This window comes from Aureococcus anophagefferens (genome assembly GCF_000186865.1).
Source record: "Aureococcus anophagefferens unplaced genomic scaffold AURANscaffold_12, whole genome shotgun sequence".
In the NCBI taxonomy this organism is placed as follows: domain Eukaryota; class Pelagophyceae; order Pelagomonadales; family Pelagomonadaceae; genus Aureococcus; species Aureococcus anophagefferens.
Window position 1 is genome coordinate 123,367 of NW_008705572.1, and position 20,682 is coordinate 144,048.

At 72.1% G+C, this 20,682-nt stretch overlaps 3 protein-coding genes across 3 annotated transcripts; 2 read left to right on the forward strand and 1 right to left on the reverse strand.

Moving 5' to 3' along the window:
- Positions 1 to 397: 397 nt before the first annotated feature.
- AURANDRAFT_27746 (hypothetical protein) lies at positions 398 to 958 on the forward strand (the record flags this gene model as incomplete). The annotated part of the gene is made up of 1 exon (XM_009039592.1): positions 398 to 958. A coding segment is annotated over one exon (561 nt), but the record flags the coding sequence as incomplete, so codon positions are not given.
- A 12,883-nt stretch (positions 959 to 13,841) lies between these two features.
- Positions 13,842 to 16,819, forward strand: AURANDRAFT_64836 (hypothetical protein; the record flags this gene model as incomplete). The annotated part of the gene is made up of 3 exons (XM_009039593.1): positions 13,842 to 15,022; positions 15,241 to 15,411; positions 15,463 to 16,819. 3 exons carry the CDS (start codon positions 13,842 to 13,844, stop codon positions 16,817 to 16,819), a joined length of 2,709 nt encoding a protein of 902 aa, XP_009037841.1.
- A 1,372-nt stretch (positions 16,820 to 18,191) lies between these two features.
- Positions 18,192 to 19,252, reverse strand: AURANDRAFT_64837 (hypothetical protein; the record flags this gene model as incomplete). Its single annotated transcript, XM_009039857.1, has 2 exons — positions 18,192 to 18,554; positions 18,710 to 19,252. The coding sequence occupies 2 exons, from the start codon at positions 19,250 to 19,252 to the stop codon at positions 18,192 to 18,194; spliced, it is 906 nt and encodes a 301-aa protein (XP_009038105.1).
- Between the last annotated feature and the right edge of the window lie 1,430 nt (positions 19,253 to 20,682).

Below are 20,682 nucleotides of genomic sequence, written 5' to 3' on the forward strand. Positions count from 1 at the left end.
CTTCGGCGCGGCCGCGACGCCCGCGGCCGCGCCCGCGGCCGGGCTCTCGTTCGGCGCGGCCGCGGCGACGCCCGCGTCGGCCGCGGCGCCGGCGCTGTCCTTCGGCGCGCCCGCGGCGGCGACGCCCGCGGCCGCGCCGGCCGGCGGCCTGTCCTTCGGCGCGCCCGCGGCGACGCCCGCGGCGGCGACGGCCGCGGCCGCGGCCGCGCCGTCCTTCGGCGCCGCGCCCGCGTCCGCCGCGGCCGCGGCGCCGTCCTTCGGCGCCGCGCCGGCGGCGAGCTCCGCGCTCACCGTCGCCCCGACGACGTCGGCCCTCGCGACCACAACGACGCCCGCGGCCGCCGCGGCGCCCGCGGCGGCCGTGCCCGCGCCGCCCGCGGATTGCCGGAACAAGAGCGTCGAGGAGATCATCAACGGCTGGAAGAAGAGCTTGGAGAGCGACTGCGCGGCCTTCCAGCTCCAGGCGGAGAAGCTGCGGTCCTGGGAGAACGAGATCCGGAGCTCGCAGGCGGAGATCGTCGAGGTGTCGTCGTACGCCGAGAAGCTCGTCATCTCGCAGCAGCGCACGGAGAAGGTGCTCACGGAGGTCCGCGCGTACCAGGACGACCTCGACGCGGACCTCGACGCCATGGAGCGCCACGTCGACGACCTCTTCGCGCGGTCCGCGACGCGGCCGCCCCTCGACGCCGACGTCGAGCGCGAGCACGCGTACGACCTCTCGGTCAAGCTCGAGAACCAGCTCGGCGCGATGCTCGACCAGCTCAAGGACCTCGTCGTCAAGCTCAACGTCCAGCACGACAGCGCCCTCGGCGAGGAGCCCGCGCGCGACATCATGAAGATCGTCAACGCGCACCACCAGAGCCTCGCCTACCTCAACGCAAAGGCCCAGAAGATGGACGCGGACGTCTCCGCCCTCGAGGCCGACGTCGAGCAGCTCCGCCGCCAGGCGCCGCCCTAGGACGCGGCCGCGGGGGGTCCCCTGTAACGACGCGCGGGGATGTCGGGCGGCGGCGTTTACAACCCGACGACGTTTGTTGAACTTGGGTGGTTTCTTGACCAGTTCTTGACCTTGAAATTGCAAGCCTACGTGCAAGCCTTCTCGGTTTCGATCGCTGGGCTTCCACACGCTGGAGGCAGCCCATCGTCTCAATGGAAGACCCCAAGGCGCCGCTCGTCGGCACGGAGATGGTCGCCCTGGAGGATAAAGTGCCCCCGACGAAGGCCGCGCCGATCCTGGAAAAGCAGCCGCCCGCGCACCGCTGCCGCAAGATCGTCGGCGCCTTCGTCGTCGTCGCCGCGATCGTTTCGGGCCTCGGGCTCATCCTCGCGAGCAAGAGCACGAGCGGCAGCGCCTCGGCCCCCTCGCCGACGCGCGCGCCGAGCCTCGCGCCCGTCGCGCTCGTCGCCTGCAGCCTTGCTCTCGGCGGCGACGCGACGGCCGACGAGCTCGACGACGACGCGTCGCGCGCGGTCATCACGAGCGCCATCGCCGCGACGCTCGACGTCGACGAGGCGTCGATCGTCAACCTCGCCATCGCCGACGCGCGGCGGCGGCGGCGGCTCCTGGCCGTCGTCGCGACCTTCGACGTCGTCGTCGTCGCGTCCGAGGGCGACGCGACGGAGGCGCTCCTCGAGGAGGCCGTGGCGTCCGGCGACCTGACGGCGACGATCCAGGCGACGGCCGTCGATCAGGGCGTCGCCGTCCTCGAGGAGGCGACGGCCGACGCCGTCGCGGTCACCGTCGCGGAGGTGCCCGCGCCGACGCCGCGGCCGACGCCGGCGACGGCGCCGGCGCCGACGGCGACGGCCTACGCCTGGTCCTGCGCCGAGGACGCCGACTGCTGCAGCGACGAGGGCGGCGCCTGCGACTGCGAGAGCGGTCCCCGTGCCCGCGTCCGAAAAAAAAATCGTTCCCCGCGCGACGCGTGTTTCCCGCAGGCTACGTCGCGTTCGGCAGCAACGGCATGGAATGGGAGGGCTACAAGCCCATGTGGTTTTATGCGGCGTCGCCGGCGGACTGCACGTCGGGCGCCTTCGGCGGCGACCCGGCGCCGGGGTACGCGAAGTGGTGCGCGTGCGTCGCCGCGGATCTGAGCCCGACGGCCGCGCCCGTCGCGGACCGGCCGAGCCCGGCGCCGAGCGCGGCGCCGACGACGGGCGCGCCGACGAGCGCGGCGCCGAGCGCGGCGCCGACGACGGGCGCGCCGACGAGCGCGGCGCCGAGCGCGGCGCCGACGACGGGCGCGCCGACGAGCGCGGCGCCGAGCGCGGCGCCGACGATCGTCTTCGCGTGGGACTGCGCCGGCGACGCGCGGTGCTGCGCCGAGGAGGGCGGGACCTGCGCGTGCGACACGGGCTTCGCGGCCTGGGGGAGCAACGGCATGGACTGGGAGGGCTACAAGCCCATGTGGGTCTACGCGGTCGCCGACTCGATCGAGTGCTCGACGGCGGCGTTCGGCGACGACCCGGCGGGCGGCTACGCCAAGTGGTGCGCCTGCGTCGACGGCGTGCCCGATCCCACGGCCGCGCCGTCGGGCGGGCCGTCCGCCCCCCCGACGCCCGCGCCGCTGCCCGCGCCGACGATCCTCCCGACGTCGGCGCCGACGACGGCCGCGCCGACGTCGGCGCCGCCGACGCTCGCGACGTTCTGGGCCTGCTCCGACGACCCCCAGTGCTGCGCCGAGGACGGCGCCACCTGCGCCTGCGATTCGGGCTTCGCGGGCTACGGCAGCAACGGCAACAACTGGGCCGGCTACGAGCCGGGCCTCTGGGTCTACGCGGCGGGCGACTCGCTCGAGTGCTCCAAGGACGGCTTCGGCCAGGGCGACCCGGCGCCCGGCTACGCCAAGTGGTGCCGGTGCGTCGGGGGCGTCCCGTCCGCAATGCCGACGACGGCCGCGCCGTCGGGCAGCCCGGCGCCGAGTCGCGAGTACCCCTGGGACTGCGCGCGCGACGCCTCTTGCTGCGCCGAGGAGGGCGAGACCTGCGCGTGCGACTCCGGCGCCGCGGGCTTCGGGAGCAACGGCAACGAGGGCACGGGCTACGTGCTCGGCATGTGGACCTACGCGGCCTCCGACTCCATCGAGTGCTCCGTCGCGGCGTTCGGCGAGGACCCGGCGGGCGGCTACGCCAAGTGGTGCGCGTGCGTCGGCGCGGTGCCGACGGTCGAGCCGTCGCTCGCGCCGACGACGGTGTCGCCGTCGCTCGCGCCGACGACGGTTTCGCCGACGACGGTTTCGCCGACGACGGCGTCGCCGGTCCCTCCGCCGTCGGCCCCGCCGACGACGGCGGCGCCGTCGACGGCGCCGCCGTCGTCGTCGTCGGCGCCGACGACGGCGGCGCCGTCGGCGTTCGACGTCTGGGACTGCGACTCGGATCCGAACTGCTGCGCCGAGTCGGGCGACACCTGCGCCTGCGACTCGGGCTGGATGGCCTACGGCAGCAACGGCATGGAGTGGCGGGGCCGCGGCGTCCGCCGGCGCGCGCGCGACGCTCGCGCGAGGGGCGCGCGATCCCGCCGCTTTCCCTAGGCAGGGCTATACGCCCATGTGGGTCTATCTCGAGGCCGACTCGGCGACGTGCAACACGGAGACCTTCGACCAGGGCGACCCCGCGGGCGGCTACAGCAAGTGGTGCAGATGCGTCGGCGGCGTGCCGACGCTGCGCCCGTCGACCCCCGCGCCGTCGCGCGTCCCGACGGTTCTGGAGCCGACGGCCTCCGCCCCGCCGACGGTCTCGCCGCCGCCGTCGGGTCTGCCGACGACGGCGGCGCCGTCGGCGTTCAGCTTCTGGGACTGCGACTCGGATCCGAACTGCTGCGCCGAGGAGGGCGGGTCGTGCGCCTGCGACGGCGACTGGGCCTCGTACGGATCCAACGGCAACATTTGGGCGGGCACGCCGGACCCCATGTGGACCACGATGCACATCCTCGGCCTCAAGGACGCGGACGGCGCCGTGGAGTGCAGCAGCGACTTCTTCGGCGGCGATCCGGCCGGCGGCTACCCCAAGTGGCGAGCGCCGGCGTCGCGTGTGCTTCCGAGAGGCGTCGGCGGGGACGCGAGCCGCGCGCAGGTGCCGCTGCGCGGACGGCCAGCCGACGGCGCCGCCGACGCCGGCCTTCTCCTGCCTCTGCTTCGAGGACGACGGCGACGGGTGCACGGTCATCGGCGCGCCCGCGCCCGCGCCGACGTTCGCGTACTCGGCGGACGACTGCGCGGCGGCCCAGGGCTACGCGCTCGACATCGTCACGCGCACCTGCAAGCCGGACGTCGCCGTCAAGGACCGCGGCTGCTACCCGCGGGCCAACTGCGACGCGGACTACGCGGCGCGCTTCTGCGACTCCATGACCTGCATCCCGCAGGGCTTTGAGCAGGAGTGCACGGGCGCGGCCCGGCGCCCCGAGTTTCGAGAGACTCCGACGGAACGCCCCGCGGCTCCGACGAGTCTCGAGAGAGTTCGGCCGGGAACCCGATCGACGCGCGGTAGGCATGGCCTCGTTCTCCGGCCACGGCCCCCGGCCCCAGCTCTACCGCTCCGACATGTTCGACACGTCCAACTCCGTCGGGGGCCAGTCGAACCAATACGCGGACCTGGCGCAGACGACGCGCGAGTACTACGGCCTCACGATGTACACGCGCATTTTACGGGTCATGGAGAAGGACATCGGCGAGCCCGTGTCGAGCGCCGCGGCGGACATGGCCCAGTTCGGCTACCTGGGCCAATGGGTCGCGCCCTTGGCGCGGACGGAGTTCGACATCGCCGGGAGCTACCACGCGACGGCCATGGCGTCCATCGAGGGCGGCGTCTACAACAACAACAACCTCGGCGCCAGCCGCCTCCCCAAGTACGTCTTTTCCCAACAAATCGGCGGCGGCCGACGGTTTCCGCGTAGGTACCTCGCCGGCGGATCCATGTACGGCTACACGCCCGTCTCCGACGTCGGCCGCGGCTGGGGCTTCCAGGAGATGGGCATCGCCTGCAAGCGCGGCTCCGCCGTGTTTTTTTTTTGGGGGGGGGTCGTTTTGTTTCCGCTGTCGTGCCCGCCACACGATGACCACGGTCCCTCTACGCGCAGGTACCTGGGCCTCGTCACCATGGCGAACCGGGTCATCGTCCCCGTGTCGGGCTACGGCTTCGAGGCGACGCAGGACGAGCACGAGGACGACGGCGGCATCTTCCTCGGCGCGGGCTGGGTCGTGTTGCCCATCTTCCCCGGAGGCAAGATCCGCAACCGGACGACGTTTCTCGGCGACGAGGACTTTGGGCTGACGACGTGGACCCACGTCATCGACACGGCGCAGTACAGCGGCCCGCTCCTCGCGTACGCGCCGCAGTTCTGGATCCGGCGCCTCGAGGGCTGGTGCGAGCAGAGCGAGGCCTACTACGGTGACGGAGGGCTGGGCGAATTGGACTTCTCCTACCCCGGCGACACCTGCCCGCGCGATTTCTACGAGTACGAGCCGGACGCGTGCTGCGTGAACCCGTCGGTCTACGACACGTTCGCCTATCGCGGGGCGGACTGGTGGCCGTCGACGGGCGGCGAGTTCCCGGGGCTCGAGGGCATCTTCGAGGACTACACGGACAGCGGCGAGGATCTGCCGGACTCGTACGAGGGGCCGACCTACTGGAAGATCCCGCAGATCAACTACCCGAACTACACGGACTCGGAGCTGTGGCAGGCGAACGCGCGGACGTACAACGCGGACACGTACGACCGTTGGCTCGAGGTCTTCGCCTACGCCGGCGAGTCCGACGACGAGCTCGAGGCGCTCTTCGCGAACTTCGACACGCGCTTCAACGGGTCCTACCACATGAACACCTACGGCGCCTACTTCGACCTGGGCCTCACGTCCCTGGTCTACGAGGACGCCATGTACATGGACATCGAGAACGGCGTGTCCTCGGACGAGTACTACGAGGACGTCGGCACCGGCGACGACCTCGACCCCGTCGAGACGAACATCTTCTACGAGTGGGAGGGCGCCGAGGACCGCGTCTGGACCCGCTACTACAAGACGACCTACACGCCGGGCCGCAAGACGCGCTACGGCAACCAACCGGGGGAGAACCAGTCCTACTACGCCGCCGAGCCCATCGACGAGAGCGAGGCGCCGGAGAGCCTCCGGGACGCGGAGTACACGCTGCCGCTGTGGGGCCGCGCGAACTACGTCAACCACGAGCGCCAGGAGAACGCGACCTTCGACTACGACGACACGACAAACAAACGCGGCTGGAACGAGACGGATCACTGGTGCTGGGTGCGTCCCAGCGTCCCGTGGCATCGAGAGATGTTGACGACGCGAAACCGGAGATAATCGCGACGCGCAACCGGAGATGTTCGCGACGCGAAACCGGAGATGTTCGCGTCGCGCGAAACCGGAGATGTTCGCGACGCGCGAAACCGGAGATGTTCGCGACGCGCGAAACCGGAGATGTTCGTGACGCGCGAAACCGGAGATGTTCGCGACGCGCGAAACCGGAGATGTTCGCGACGCGCGAAACCGGAGATGTTCGCGACGCGAAACCGTCGCGCCCGGTAGGTCTGCACGGACTCGAGCGAGTGCGAGCTCGAGACGCGGACCCTCGTCCTCGAGTCGACGGCGACGCTCTACTACCGCTGGTACCGCTGGCGCGACCAGCCGGCCATGAAGCAGCTCACGCAAGAGTACCCCGACGTGTACACCGAAGAGGTCCTCGCGTCCATGCAGAAGCGCGTCGAGCTCATGCACGAGTACTGGCAGGAGAAGGACTTCATCAAGAAGGCCACCAAGGTCAACCACAAGGTCGAGCTCGACTACCGCATGATAATCGACATCCCCGACAACATCCCCGACTACGGCTGGGTCCCCATCTCGGTCGCGGAGATCTACGAGGACAGCACCGGCTACGGACCCGGGAACTCGGCCGGCTTCCAACCCAACATTTGGTGATCGCGCGCGACGACGACGCGGCGGCGGTCCGCGTGCTTTCCCTCCCGCGCTTCCTTTCGCATCGCACGACGACGGTCCGCATCGACGATGGCGGTCCGCGCGCTTCCGCTCCCGCGCGCTTCCTCCGACCCGACGTTTCTGTTAGCTTTAGCTCTGCGGAGGAGGCCACGCGGGCGGAGGCGCGGGGGGCGCTCCGGATCCGAGACGCGGGAAGTCGCCCGGGCCCGGGATCGCCTGGTCGCCGGCCGCGGGCGGCGGAGGTCGCCTGGTCTCCGACCCGGGCCGGCGCCGCCGGAATGGAGACGAATACCGCCGCTCCTCCGGCAGGAAGGCGGGGTAGGTCCCGAGGGAGCCGAGGAAGCCGAAGACGTCGCCGGAGAGCTTGGCGACGGCCGCCTCGTCGAGCGCGAGCGCCGCGAAGACGCGCGCGATGTCCTTTTTGAGGTCGAGGACGCGCTTATCTACGGCGTAGGCGCGCTTCAGGAAGCGCGCGTCCTTCGCATCGGGCGCGAACTCCGCGGCGCGGCGCAGCCCGAGCGCGAGCCCCCGGAGCGCGAGGTCCGCCGACGTCTCGTCGTCGATGGGAACGACGTCTTCGAGCTCGGCGCAGAGCGCGCGGCCGTCGTTGCGCGGCGACGCGGCCTCGGCGGCGATCGCGCGTCGCAGGAACGTCGTCTTCGGCGGCGAAGGAGACGCACGTCCGCCCGTCGCCGCCTCGAGCCGCGCCCGGACCTCGGGAGCGACGCCGTCGAGAGAGACGTCGCCGTCGGACGCGAGGGCCAGCGCGTGGCAGAAGTCCAGCACCTCCTGGCAGGGCGCGATCGCAGCCTCCAGGTCCTGGTGCTTGTCGAAGACGCTCTGGTGGAACGCCGCGCCGTCGACGGCCAAGTGCTGCTTGCGCGCGGCCTGCTGGCGATTGCGAGAAGGTAGGTCGTCGGCGACGCAGTCGGCGCGGCGCGCGCGGCGGCGCATGGTGTCGTGTTTAGCTGGCGCGCCGCTCACGCGATCGCGGCTCGCGCCATGCTCTCCTTCACCGTCTTCATCATCAACTTTCGCCAAAACGTTGATGATTGCCACACCGATCTCACAAGCTGCTCAGAGCTGGAGATGACCACGGAAGCGCACTGAATTCTCTTCGAGTCTGGGGTGTAATCAAGGTTCGACGCGATGAATTCGCGGCCCCCGCGCGACGCCCGCTGCGGCTCGTGCGGCTCGGACCCCGGCTTCCACCTGTCCTCGCCCACGGAGCCCGTCCCGGCGCTGGCGCCGCCCTTCGGGGGCGCCGCGCAGGCCATGGGCGAGTGCAGCCTCTGCCTCATGCCCTACAGCGACACCATCGTGCTCCGCTGCGGCCACCGCTTCGACACGGCGTGCCTCGCGCGGTGCCACGCGCACGACATGGACCGGTGCCCCATCTGCCGGCGGCGCCACGAGCTCGACCCCGGCGCGCTGCGGTCGCGGCTCAAGCAGCACCGCGACGGCTACCGCAACTGGCGCATGGGCGCGTCCAAGGGCGCGAGCGGCCAGCTCGGCGGGCCCAGCGGCATCTTCCGGTCCTCGCCGGAGAAGGAGGCGCCGCCGCGGGCCGCACCGGCGCGCGCGCCGCGCGCGCTCGGCGACCCCGTCGGCGCCGCGCTCCGCGGCGTGCAGGCGCGCCGCCCCCGCGTCCGCCGGCCCCGCGCCCCCCGACCCGCGCCGCCCGCAGGTCTTGGATTTTGGCCAGTACGTCGCCGGCCCGCTCTGCGCGTCGCTCCTCGGGGACCAGGGCGCGACCGTCGTCCGCATCGACCCGCCGGGCGGGCCGCGCCGCGGCTGCGGGCCGGGTTTAGGCGCGCTGCGAAGCCGCGCGCGCGCGGCCGTGCGCCTCGACCTGCGGCGCTTCGGCCACCGCGTCCTCGCCGCCGCGCTCCTGCTCCGCGCGGACGTCCTCGTCGAGAACTTCGCGCCCCGGGTCCTCGCGTCGCTGCTCCTCGGCGGCGAGAACGACGGCCGCGGCAGCCCGGAGGCCGTCGTCGCGAGGCTCGCACCGCGCTGCGTCTGGCTGGCCATGCCGGGCTTCGCGTCGTCGGACCCGACGCCGCGGCCCGAGGCCTGGGACGGCGTCGTGCTCGCCGAGTCGGGCGTGCTCCGCGACGCGGGCCTCAACCGCCCCCTCCGGGGCGTGCCCGTGTCCTACACGTCCCTGCCCCTGCCGTCGGCGCGCGCGCGGCGTCCGCCCTGCGCGCGGCGCCGCCGAAACCCACGCAAAACGTAGGTCTACGCGGCGATCCTCGGCGCCGTCGGCGCGGTCTTCGCGCTGAACGCGCGGCCGCGCCGCGCGCTCGAAGGGCGCAAGGTCGTCGGCGACGTCGTCGAGGTGCCCCTCGCGTCCGCGACGCTCGAGGCCCTCGTGCACAACTCGCTCGAGTTCGCGGCGCCCGCGGACTACGCGGACGACCGCGCGGCGGCGCGCCGCGTGGAACTCAAATCTTCAACCCGACTTCAATGTGAGCGCATGCGACACAAGCTTCGAGAAGTCGACGAGAGCCATCAATTCGTCCAAAACTCAGCCGAGCTGGAGAATGTCAAAGTTCCCAGCTTCACCGGTCGATTTCCGCGCAGGCGGCGCTCCGCGACCGGCCGCCCGGCGCGCGGCCCTGGACGGCGCGCGAGCTCGACGACGTCGCCGACCCCTTTTATCGGGTCTACGCCTGCGCCGACGGCCGGTCGGTCTACCTCGTCGCGCCCGCGCACGCGGGCCACCAGGCGCGGTGCCTCGAGGCGGTGCTCGGCGAGGCCAAGCTCCCGGTCGCGGACCCCTACGCCGCGAACGGCGCGCGCCACGGCCTCGGCGGCATGCGGTCCACGGCGTCGCCGGAGGCGCGGCGCGCGCTCGCCGCGGCGCTCGAGGCGGCCTTCGCGACGCGGACCGCGGACCGGTGGACGGCGATCCTCGCGGACGCGCGCGTGCCCGCGGCGCCCGTGCAGACCGTCGACGAGTGGCGCGCCTCGGCCCACGCGCGCGACGCGGGCCTCTGCGTCGACGGCGCCTGCGGCCGCCTCGCCTGGCTCCGGGAGACGGAGCTCGCGGCGCCCGCGGCGCCGCTCGAGCGCGCGGTGTCGTCGTCGTCGTCGTCGTCGTCGTCGTCGTCGTCGGACCCGTCCCAGAAGACGCGGAAGAAGAAGGGCTGGCTCCGGGGCTGCCGCGTGCTCGACCTCTGCAACGTCATCGCGGGGCCGACCGTCGGCGAGCTCCTCGCGCGCTTCGGCGCGGACGTCGTCAAGGTCGACCCGCCGAAGCCGACCTACGGCCCGTCCATCGCGCTCAAGTACGGCGCCGTCGTCGACCGCGGCAAGCGGTCCGTGCTCCTGGACCTGGAGCGGGGCCGCGGCGCGCTCGACGCGCTGCTGCGGACGGCGGACGTCGTCACGGTCAACGCGCCCCACGTCCAGCTCGAGAAGCTCGGCCTGAGCCCCGCGCGCCTCCAGACCGTGAACCCGAAGCTCGTCCTCCTCCACTTCGACGCCTACGGCGGCCCCCGCGAGCGCCGCGGCGACCGCGCCGCGCACGTGTCGTACGACGACAACCTGCAGGCCGCGCTGGGCATCATGGCCTACTTCGGGGGCTCCGTGGCGACGCCCGAGGAGCACATGCACGTCGGCACCATCGACGTCTCGGCGGGCTTCGCGGGGGCCTTCGCCTGCGGGCTCGCGCTCCGGGAGCGCGACGCGCGCCGCGCCGCGGGCTTCGACGACCGCGTCCTGGTCGCGCGGACCTCGCTCGCGGCCGCGGGGCAATTGCTCGTGCTGCCCTGGCTCGGGCTCGGCGACGAGCGGCGCGACGACGCGACGCCCTTCGAGCGGCCTCTGGGCGGCGGCGGGCCGGGCTGCCGCGGCGAGCACGCCGCGTACCGCGCGTACGAGGCGCGCGACGGCCATTGGGTCTTCGTCGCCGCCGCGGGGCCCCTCGCGCGCGAGCCGGCGCGGCGCGCGGCGCTGAAGAAGCTGGCCATGGCGCTGGGCGGCGCGCCCGTGGACGCCGCCGACTCGCGGGATCCCGCGGGCGCGGCCGCGGCGGCCGTCGCGGCCGAGGTCCGCGGCTTCGACGCGGGCGACGTCGTGAAGGTCCTGCGGTCCCACGGCGTCGCCGCGACGCTCTGCCGGTCCCTGCGCGCGTTGCCCGAGGACGCGACGACCCACAGCGCGCCGACGCGGAAGAAGGGCGACCCGAGCCCGCCGGGCGTGAAGCGGCGGTCCTCGCTGCCGTCCGCCCAGACCTACATCTTCGCCGACGACGGCGCGACGCACGGCGTCAAGCTCTTCGCGCCCTGCGGGTTGCGGAGCCACCTCGGCGGCGGCGTCGTGCCCACGCCGCCCGCGCCCAAGCCGGGCAAGCACACCGTCGCCGTCCTCGCGGACGCCGGCGTCGACGCCCACGCGCTCGTCGCCGCGGGCGTCGCCGCGACGCAATGGTCCGAGGCCCGCTTCCCCTGAGCGCGTTTTTTCCCGCTTCCTCCCGCCCTCTTCCTGTGCATACGCGTGTGTCCCCATCTCGTGTGCGGGCCCCGGGCTCTGGGGGGAGGCGGCATCGCCTGAGGTCGACCTTGGCAACACCTTCCTGTGCATACGCGTGTGTCCCCATGTCGTGTGCGGGCCCCGGGCGCTTGAGGTCGACCTTGGCAACAGCAGCAGCGCCAGCGGCGCGTGCGATCTGTGATATCGCTCGAGGAGGATGGTGTGACTGTGGCCGAAGCGGAGGAGGAGCGCTACACCCACCAAACCAACGCGCCGCCGCACGCACGACTCGCGCCATGCTGCTCGGCCGCGCCGCCCGCCACGTCGTGGCCCGGCGCCTGGTGCCGACGTGTCCGCGGCGCACGTCGCTCTGGAGCGGCGCGCTCACCATGTTCTACACGGGGACGAAGCCCGTCATGGTCTTCACGGCGGGCGCCCCCGGCGCGGGCAAGACCTACACGCTCCACCGCCTCTTCGGCCTCGAGACCATCGAGATGCTCGACACGGTCGAGATGCTCGATTTGGACACGGTCATGAAGTCGCACGACGAGTTCGACGAGACGGCGCCCGCGGCGCTCTACGGGCGCAACGACGCCTACCAGTGGGCCAACGCCAAGGTCGAGCGCAAGTTCCAGACCATCCTCCGCACGCCGCGCCACGTCGACGGCCGGGGGCGCATCGTCTGCTTCGACGGCACGGGCACGCACGTCGACCGCCAGCTCCGGCGCATGCGCGAGGCCAAGGACGCGGGCTTCACGGTCGTCCAGCTCTACGTCGAGGTGAGCCTGGAGACGGCCCTCCGGCGCAACGCGGAGCGCGAGCGCACGGTGCCCGAAAACGTGCTCGCGGCGTACCTCGACCGCCTCGACGGCGCCGTCGAGGCGACCATGTCCGCGCCGGACCTCGTGGACGCGGCCATCGTCGCGAACAACGACTCCGACGACGAGTTCCAGTCCGGCGCCGACCGCTGGGGGAAGCGCTTCGACTGGGTCGTCGCGACGTCGCGGAAGCACGAGGCGCTCTTCGGGACGGGCTTCCGCCACACGTTCGCGCCGGGCGAGATCCTCGAGCCGCCGCCGCGCGTCGCCGACGACGCCATCTTCGACGACAGCGACCTGTCCTGGCGCGGGAGGGTCGGGCCCTGCGAGGACCGCGTCGAGGACATCGTCTGGGACGCGGACAGCAAGACCCTGCGACGGCGCGAGAGCTGAGCGCCGCGGCGGGTTTTAACCGGTGTCCGTACTTAGCGGCAGGGCGCGAGCGACAGGCGGTCCTCGACGAGCCGCGCGGCCTCGGCGTAGGGTTCTCACTCGTGTTTATCGGCAGGGCGCGAGCGACAGGCGGTCCTCGACGAGCCGCGCGGCCTCGGCGTAGACGCGCGTGTCCGCGTCCGCGTAGTCGGCGAGCCAGGCGACGCCCGAGTTGCTCCGGTCGTAGGCGCCCGCGTTCGCGACGCGCGCGGCGTCGTCGGGCCGGAGCGTCGCGCCCCGGATCGTCCGGTTGAAGAGGCCCACGGACGCCGCCCAGCGCTCCGTCACCCCGACGAAGGCGAAGCACTCGCGAAGCACTCGCGTCGCCTCGGCGACGTCCAGCTCCGCGACGGCGTCGAAGCGGCCGTAGCCCAGGAGCATCTTCGTCTGCACGTTCCGGACCCGGGAGTCGTTCGCGTACGCGAGGAGCTGCTCGCGCTCCGGCAGCGCCCGCAGCCGCCGGCAGTCGCCGTCGTCGCGGATGCCCATGAGGGAAGCACGCGCGGGGCTTGCCGCGGCCCGTCGGCAGGCCGTCGCGGTGGTAGTGGAACGCGGAGACGAGGCGCGCGCGCGGCTCCCGCAGGAGCGCGAGGCCGCTGCCGCAGGATGTCGTATTGAAGCTCCGGTGCTCGACGAGCGACGCCTCGTCGTAGGCGTGCGCGCAGGGCGTCTTCTCCCGCGCCAGCGTGCGCACGTAGGACGCCTCGAACTTCCGCCGGCCGCGCGGCCGCCGGTGCCGCGGGCACGCGACACTGACGACGTGGAGCCGGAACGTCGTGCCCGTCTTCGGCGCGTGCATCCAGAAGAGCGGCGGCGGCGTCGCGTCGCGCGGCGGCCACTGGCGCAGGCAAGCCTCGCGCGCCGCGGCGGCGGCGGCGAGGAGGCAGCAGAGGCGTCTCAGCATGCGGCTAGTCGGAGAGGTGTGGCTGCCCGGCCTGCGTGTTATCTCAGCGCGTCGTCGAGGGCTGCTTGGCCGCGCATGCGTTCATCTCATTGCGGTGTCGAGGGCTGCCCGCCGTGTATTCATCTGAGCGCATCGACATGCCTTGCTGAAGAAGTAAACGTCGTCAACGTTGACGAACCCACTCGAGTGTTCAAACGCGCCGCCTCGCGTCGTCCGAACACGCCGCGCGCGGCGCCCACCAACAAGCAAAAGGCGCCCGACACCATGTCGGACAACCTCTCGTCGTTCATGAACCTGCCGCGGCTCGAGCAGCTCTTCGGCCAGCTCATGGCGCAGCTCGCGCAGCAGGAGGGCGAGATCGCGGCGCTCAAGGATCGTTGCGCGGCCGCGGAGACGACGGCGGCGCGCGTGGGCGACCTCGAGGCCCAGCTCCTGCGGCTCGAGACCGTGGCGGCCCTGCCCGGCGGCGGGAGCCTGGGCCGCCGCGTCGTCGAGAACGGCGCCGCCGTCGCGCGGCTCGCGGACGTCGTCGACCGCCTCGGCCGCGACGTCGCGGGCTTCGGCGCGAGCCACGAGGGCCACGTCGCGTCGGCCGCGGAGCGGCACGCGGCCTTGGAGGGCGCCGTCGCGCGCAAGGACCACGCCATCGCGCTCGAGGCGCGGCTCGAGGCCGTGAACGCGCGCGTCGACCTGTGCGCGTCCGGCCTCGCGACCAAGGTCGACGCGGCGGACGCCGCGGGCCTGAGCGCGACCTGCGAGCGGCTGCGCGGCATCGACGGCTTCGTCGGCGAGGCGCGGGGCCGCCTGGGCGTGCTCGAGGGCCGCGCGCGCGACGCGGACGTCGACCGGTCGCGCCTCGAGGACCGCGCGGCCGCGGCGGCCGCGGCGCAGGCGTCGGCCCTCGCGGACGCGGAGGCCCGGGCCGCGGCGCTCGACGACCTGGGCGAGCGCCACGAGGCGCGCGCGCGCGCGGTCGACGCCGCGCTCGAGCGCCGCGCGACGACGGCCGCGCTCGCCGCGACGCGCGCGGCCGCGGCCAAGGCCCAGGACGACGTCGACGCGCTCGCGGCGTCGGCGGCGGAGCGCTTCGCCGCCGCGGCCGACGCGGCGGACGCGGACGCGGCGCGCCACGAGGACCGCGCGGACGCGGACCGCCGGCGGCTCACGGCCGCCGTCGCGGCGGCGAACGACCTCGCGCGGAAGCTCGTCGACGCGGCGGTCCGCGAGCTCCTGTCGCCGCCGGGCGGCGCCGTCGCCGAGTGCCGCCGGCGCCTCGCGAGCCTCGAGTCGAAGCACGCGGTCGCGACGCACAAGGTCGACCTCGCGCTCAAGTTCGTCGACTGGTTCCACGACCGCGGCGACGCCTACGAGCACAACATGTCCGCCATCGACCGCCGCCTCGACGGCATGGTCGTCAAGCAGCAGCTCCAGCGGGACCGGGACGCGTTCTCCCCCGAGCTCCGCATCTCCCCCTAAGCGAAGTGCGCAGACTGACGGAGCTTGAGATGCACCAGCCGATGTCCTGATCGAAGGCGCTGGCACCTCGGCACATTAGCGCGGTGCCGGGAGCGGCGCGGCGCCACATGTGAGCGACTTCGTCGAAGCCTTCGTCGGGACGATGCTGCCGGCTCGAAGCATGGTTGCCCCCCAAATCCGGACGCAGCCCTTCCACCAAAATTGCGATGGCGGCTTTCACCGAGTGGCCCAAGGAGCTCGAGGACAACAAGGTGTCCACGACGAAGCACGGGAAGCGCATCTTCGGCGCGGCCTTCAAGGCCCTGGGCAAGACCGACGCGATCAAGCGCATGGACGCCGAGAAGGACTGGCGCCACCAGTAATGCCTCGGCGTCGCTTTCGAGACGCGCATTCGACGCGACTTTTCTAGGTACGGCAAGTACATGGAGGAGCTCGCCGAGGCCATGGCCGCGTCGCCCGACGCGGCCCGCGCGGCGGCCATGGCGGGCCTCACGGCCGTGCACAGCGCCTTTGGGTCCACGGCGAAGATGCAGAAGCCCGGCCGCGCGTTCGAGACGCTCGTCGTCGACGGCGACGGCGGCGGCGCGGACGGCGTGCTCGTGGACCTGGAGCAGGTCAAGGCCTGGAGCGACCACGGCGCCTGCGAGCCGAGCGTGCTCACGCGCTGCGAGGCCATGTCGTCGAGCGCGGTCGGGCTCCGCGTGCCCGACCGCGTCCTCGGGTCGTCGGGCAACGCGTTCGTCGTGCTCGGCGCGACGGCGGAGATGGGGCCGACGAAGACGCTCCTGACGCTGGGCTGCACGGTCGTCGCCGTCGCGCGGCGCGGCGTCGACGTCGGGTCGACGAAGTGGAAGGACCTCATCGCGTTCGCGAAGGCGTCGCCGGGGACGCTCGTCGCGCCGTGCGAGAAGGTCGCCGCGGACCTCGACAACCAGCCCGTCCACTGCGGCGCCGACGTCCTCGCCGACGCGCCGGCCATCGCGCGCTGGCTCCTCGCCGACGACGTCATCCGCTCCTTCAAGACGCTCGTCGTCGGGTCCTACGTCTACCTCGACGGCGAGAAGCACGTCCGCGCGTCCGTGGCCTGCGACGCCATCGTGACGGAGCTCTTCAAGTCGCGCGGCGCGGGCGGCCTCTGCCTCGCGTACCTCGCGAGCCCGGGCACGGTCTACCCCATCTCCCAGGAGATGCAGATCGACTCGCTCCACCGCTACACGACGGCGCCGGCCTGGCAGGGCCGCTGGTCCGCGCTCGGCTCCCTCGGCGGCGCGGGCTTCGCCAAGAACGCGCGCGCGCCCGTCGTCGGCGACGACGGCGCGAAGATCTACCTCACGTCGGGCCTCGTCACCGTCCAGGGCCCGAACTACGCGCTCGCGAAGACGCTCCAGAACTGGCGCTGCGTCGTGAGCCACTACGCGGGCTGCACCGTGTCCGCGAACATGGCGCCGCCCGCGCGGACCAAGTCCATGACGGGCACGAACCCGAACATCGCGCGCTGGCTCGACGGCGTCGCCAACTTCGAGCCCAACGGCGCCTTCGACCCCGCCGTCGCGTCCGTCGTCATGACGGCGCTCCTCCTCTACGACCTGAGCACCGTGGACTGCGTCGCGTCGCCCAAGGGCCACGACGCGCTCCCGAACCCCATGATGGTCCTCCAGCCCGCGTTCCACGGCGGCAGCCCCCGCTGCGCCTTCACCTCCGACTCCATCGGCACGGCCGCGGCCATCGCCTCCTTCCCCATCTTCAACGGCGGCGAGTTCTGGTGAGCGAGGCGCGCGCATCGCGTAAGTTGCGACGCCCGCAGGCGTACATTGAAGTCATGTTGACTTTAAATTGAATTTTCATGATTGCAAGGTGTCGAGCCTGCTCGAGCTGTGCTTCGCGCGCGCGCCGTCCCTGTCGACTGCTACGTCTCGCGCACGAGACACTCGCTCAGCTGCGCGTATGGGAGGAGCCACGCGATCCAAAGTCCCCAAGAACGCGGCGTCGCCGCGCGGTCGTCGCTCGTCGGCGGTTGTGCCGCTCCCCGGCGATGTCGTGCCGCTCGTGCTCTCGTACTCAGACCCGTTCTTCGCCGGCATAGCCGCCGTCGTCTGCAGCGCCTGGCGCAAGGTGGTGACCGCGGACAAGTTCTGGGCGGAGCGCCGCGCGGCGCTCCAGCTGACGGAGAAGGACAGACGGGAGCTGGAGTACCAGGGATGGTCCCACACGCGCTCGGGTGTGTACCGCGGGCCGCACAAGAACGGGCCCTTCGGCTCGCCTCGGACTCCTCTCGAGCTCGCATACCAGCGGACGGACCGATGCTTGGTCCTCGGCCTCGCGAATCAGCGCCACAAACTCGACCATATCGCCGACCTGTGGCGCGACGGCCATGCCGGCGTGCGGCTTCCGGGCGCGGGCAGCTCCGTGGCTCTCGATTCGCCCGTGGGCCTCGAAGACCAGCTCGCCTGGATTCGCCGGGTCAAGGAGCTGTCGGGCATCGTCGTGAGTCGAATGCTCCCGGAGACGCTCGCCCGCCTCGGCGGGTCGCAGATATGGAACGCGGCTTCCGGCGTGAAGCTCCGAGTCTTCACGCTCGACGAGACGCTCGCGTTTCTCGAGGCCGGGAGCGAGAGCGCCACGGGTAGCCGAGAGCCGGCCTCCGTGCCTCTCTTCGGGGGCCGCACGCGCGGGTCCAAGCCGCCGCTCCGGCCTTCCGTCTGGCCGCTCGCACCGTGGAAGCTCTGGATCCCCGTAGCAGACTTCGAATTCGGCGAGCCCCTGCCCAAGAGTCGGCCGAGCATGGAGCCCCTTCGCAATCACGCCGCTCTCGTCGCGGTCACCTACGACGTCACACCATATGAGCCGACGGCGTCGGGCGTCGTCTACTACACGAAGGACAAGAACGGTTACACGCACACGGAACACATGACGCCCTTCGTCAACATCTGCCACTTCATGGAGATTGCCACCTTCCTGAACAACGACCCCGCCGCTTTTCTCGAAGACAAACCGGACACGAGCTCCGACGACGACGAGTCCGAACTTCCCGAGTCCGAGTACGACTCCGACGAGATCGATCCCCTGGCGGCCGCGGAGTTCGGGGTGTACGACGACGACGACGACGTCGACGGCGACGATGACTAAAAAAAGGAATTACTACCCGAGGTCCTTCAGGGCGACGTCGGCCCAGGCCGCGGCGACGCGCGGGAGCTCGGCCGCGAGCGCCGCGGCGGCGGCGGACGCGTCGCGCCGCGCGCCGGCGTCCTCGAGGAGCGCGAGGGCCGCGCGCGGGAGGTCGCCGTAGGCCGCGAAGCGCACGCCGCGCGCGTAGAGCGCGTCGAGGTCGCGGTCCGCGGAGGGCTCCGAGAGCACGCACGCGCCGCGCTGGAGCAGGTAGTTGAGGCGGTGCGTCTCGAGGGCCGCGCCCTCGTAGAAGTGGGCGTTGAGCACGACCGTCGCCCGCCGCGCGGCGTCGTCGCGCGCGGCGCCGAAGAGGTCGAAGCCGAGGCGGAAGTCGACCTGGCAGGAAAAGAGTGCGACATTCCCAACTTTGGAGACTGATATCTCGGTCAGTTTCCACTCGTTTCGGCTAATTTTTGGACGAGCGATCATCTCTCGGAGCGTTCTCGAAGCGTGGATGCTTTTTCCGGAACGGTCGCGCGCGGAACACTCACGTTGAAGCGAACTTGAATCACCCTTTTCCTGCCCCGGAAGTCGACGCGGTAGCCCCGCGGCGCGAGCAGCGCGGCGCACGCGTCCCGCAGCGCGGCGCGCCGCGCGTTGCCGCAGCCGTAGAAGAGCAGGTCCGCCGCCGGCGCCGGCGACGGCGGCGGCGCCGGCCCGAGGTCCGGCGGCGCGAGCGGCACGTAGGCGACGCGCCGCGCGGCGGCCGCCCAGCGCGGCGCGTGCGACGGCGCGAACTCCCAGAGCGCGTCCGCGCGCGCGACGAGGGCCAGGTAGGCCGGCGTGAGCCAGGCGCTCCCGAGCTGCTCCATCTGGTAGACGACGAAGCGCCGCGGCGGCGGCCAGGGCGCGTCGCTCGGCGCGACGCCGGGCAGAAGCGTCGCGCCGACGAGGACCCAGAGCTCGTCGTCGGAGACCCAGGGGCAGGCCTCGACGCCGACGTCGACGCGCGCGGCGACGCCCAGGAGGCGCAGCGCCGACCGCAGGCCCTCGGCGGCCTCGAGGAAGACGACGTTGCCCGCCCAGAGCCTCATCCGTCGCGCTCGCGGCGGAACGCCTCGAAGGCCGTCAGGTCGATGGGCGCGCGCCGGCCGTCGCGCCGCCGCGTCGGCGCCGCCGCGACCTCGGGCGGGTCGAGGGCCGGCGCCTCGTCGACGTCGACGGCCGCCGCTTCGACGTCGACGGCCGCCGCTTCGACGTCGACGGCCGCCGCCGCGTCGTCCTCTGTTATTTTTCTGCGCTTCGGTTGCGTCTCCTCCGCGCCGGCGTCGACGCCGCGCTTCGCGGCGCTCTCAGGAGCCGCCGTGGCTGCGAGGCTGCGCGTGAGATGAGCCGCTGCGGCTGTCAGGTCTGCACGAGCGCCGACAGGATCGAGCATACGATCTCGATCGAACGGCACCTTTGCTTGATTGACATGTGTTGCACTTTGGGCAGCTCGATGTCCGCCGACAATTCGTTTGGGCAGCCCTCGATGGCTGCCGAAGTCGCGGGCCCGCGATGAGCGCCCTTGCCAACACCATTGAAACGCCCTACCTCGACCTGACGAAGTTCGTGCCGGCCGCGGCGCTCGACGAGCTCGATCGCTATCTGCTGGAAGAGGGCATCGGCGGCGCAAACAACGCAGCCCAGTGGTCGGCCTTCCTCGCCGATGATTCGAAGCACAGCGAATGCGTGGAGCTCTGCGACAAAGATACGTCGAGCTGGCCGGAACTCCGCCGCGACGCCGAGGAGGCCTTCGCGACGTGCCGGCGGCGCCGGGGCGACGCGCGGACGTGGCGGCCGAACGCGAACGGCGAACGGCTGCCCGGCGTCTTCGACTTCGTCCGAGCGTCGCCGATCTTCAGCAGCACGGGGAAAATTGCGATCCTCAAGAACGAGCGCGGCTGCCGCGGCGTGGAGCACGTCGACCACCGCCTGCCGGACCTCGTCTCCGAGTTCGTGTGGGTCCGGCCCGCGTGGTCCAGGGCAGCAAAAGGGTGATTCAATGTCTCTTCAACGTGAGTGTTCGCACGCGCGCGTTCTAGGAAAAGCATCCACGCTTCGAGAGCGCTCCGAGAGATGATCGCTCGTCCAAAAATCAGCCGAAACGAGCGGAAAACGACCGAGATAGGAGCCTTTGAAGTTGGGAATTTCGCACCCTTTTGCTGCCCAGGCGTGGTCGACGAAACAGTTCTTCGTCAAGGACGCGTGCCTGCGGACGCACGTCGTGCCGCCGTCGGTGCGCGTGCTCTGGTTCGACGACCACCTGCCGCACGGCATCCATCCCGTCGACGCGGACGCGCAGGTCTCCATCCGCGTCGACGGCGTCTTCCGGCCGCTCTTCCGCGAGTACGTCTGCCGGTTCGGGATGTTCGGCGATGTCGGATTCGACGGCGTTTCGCTGGCGGCGGTGCTCTGGGCGCAGGCGCCGCCGGAGGGCGACGATGGTGGCTAAGGACAGCATAGCCCGCCGGCGGGATACGCG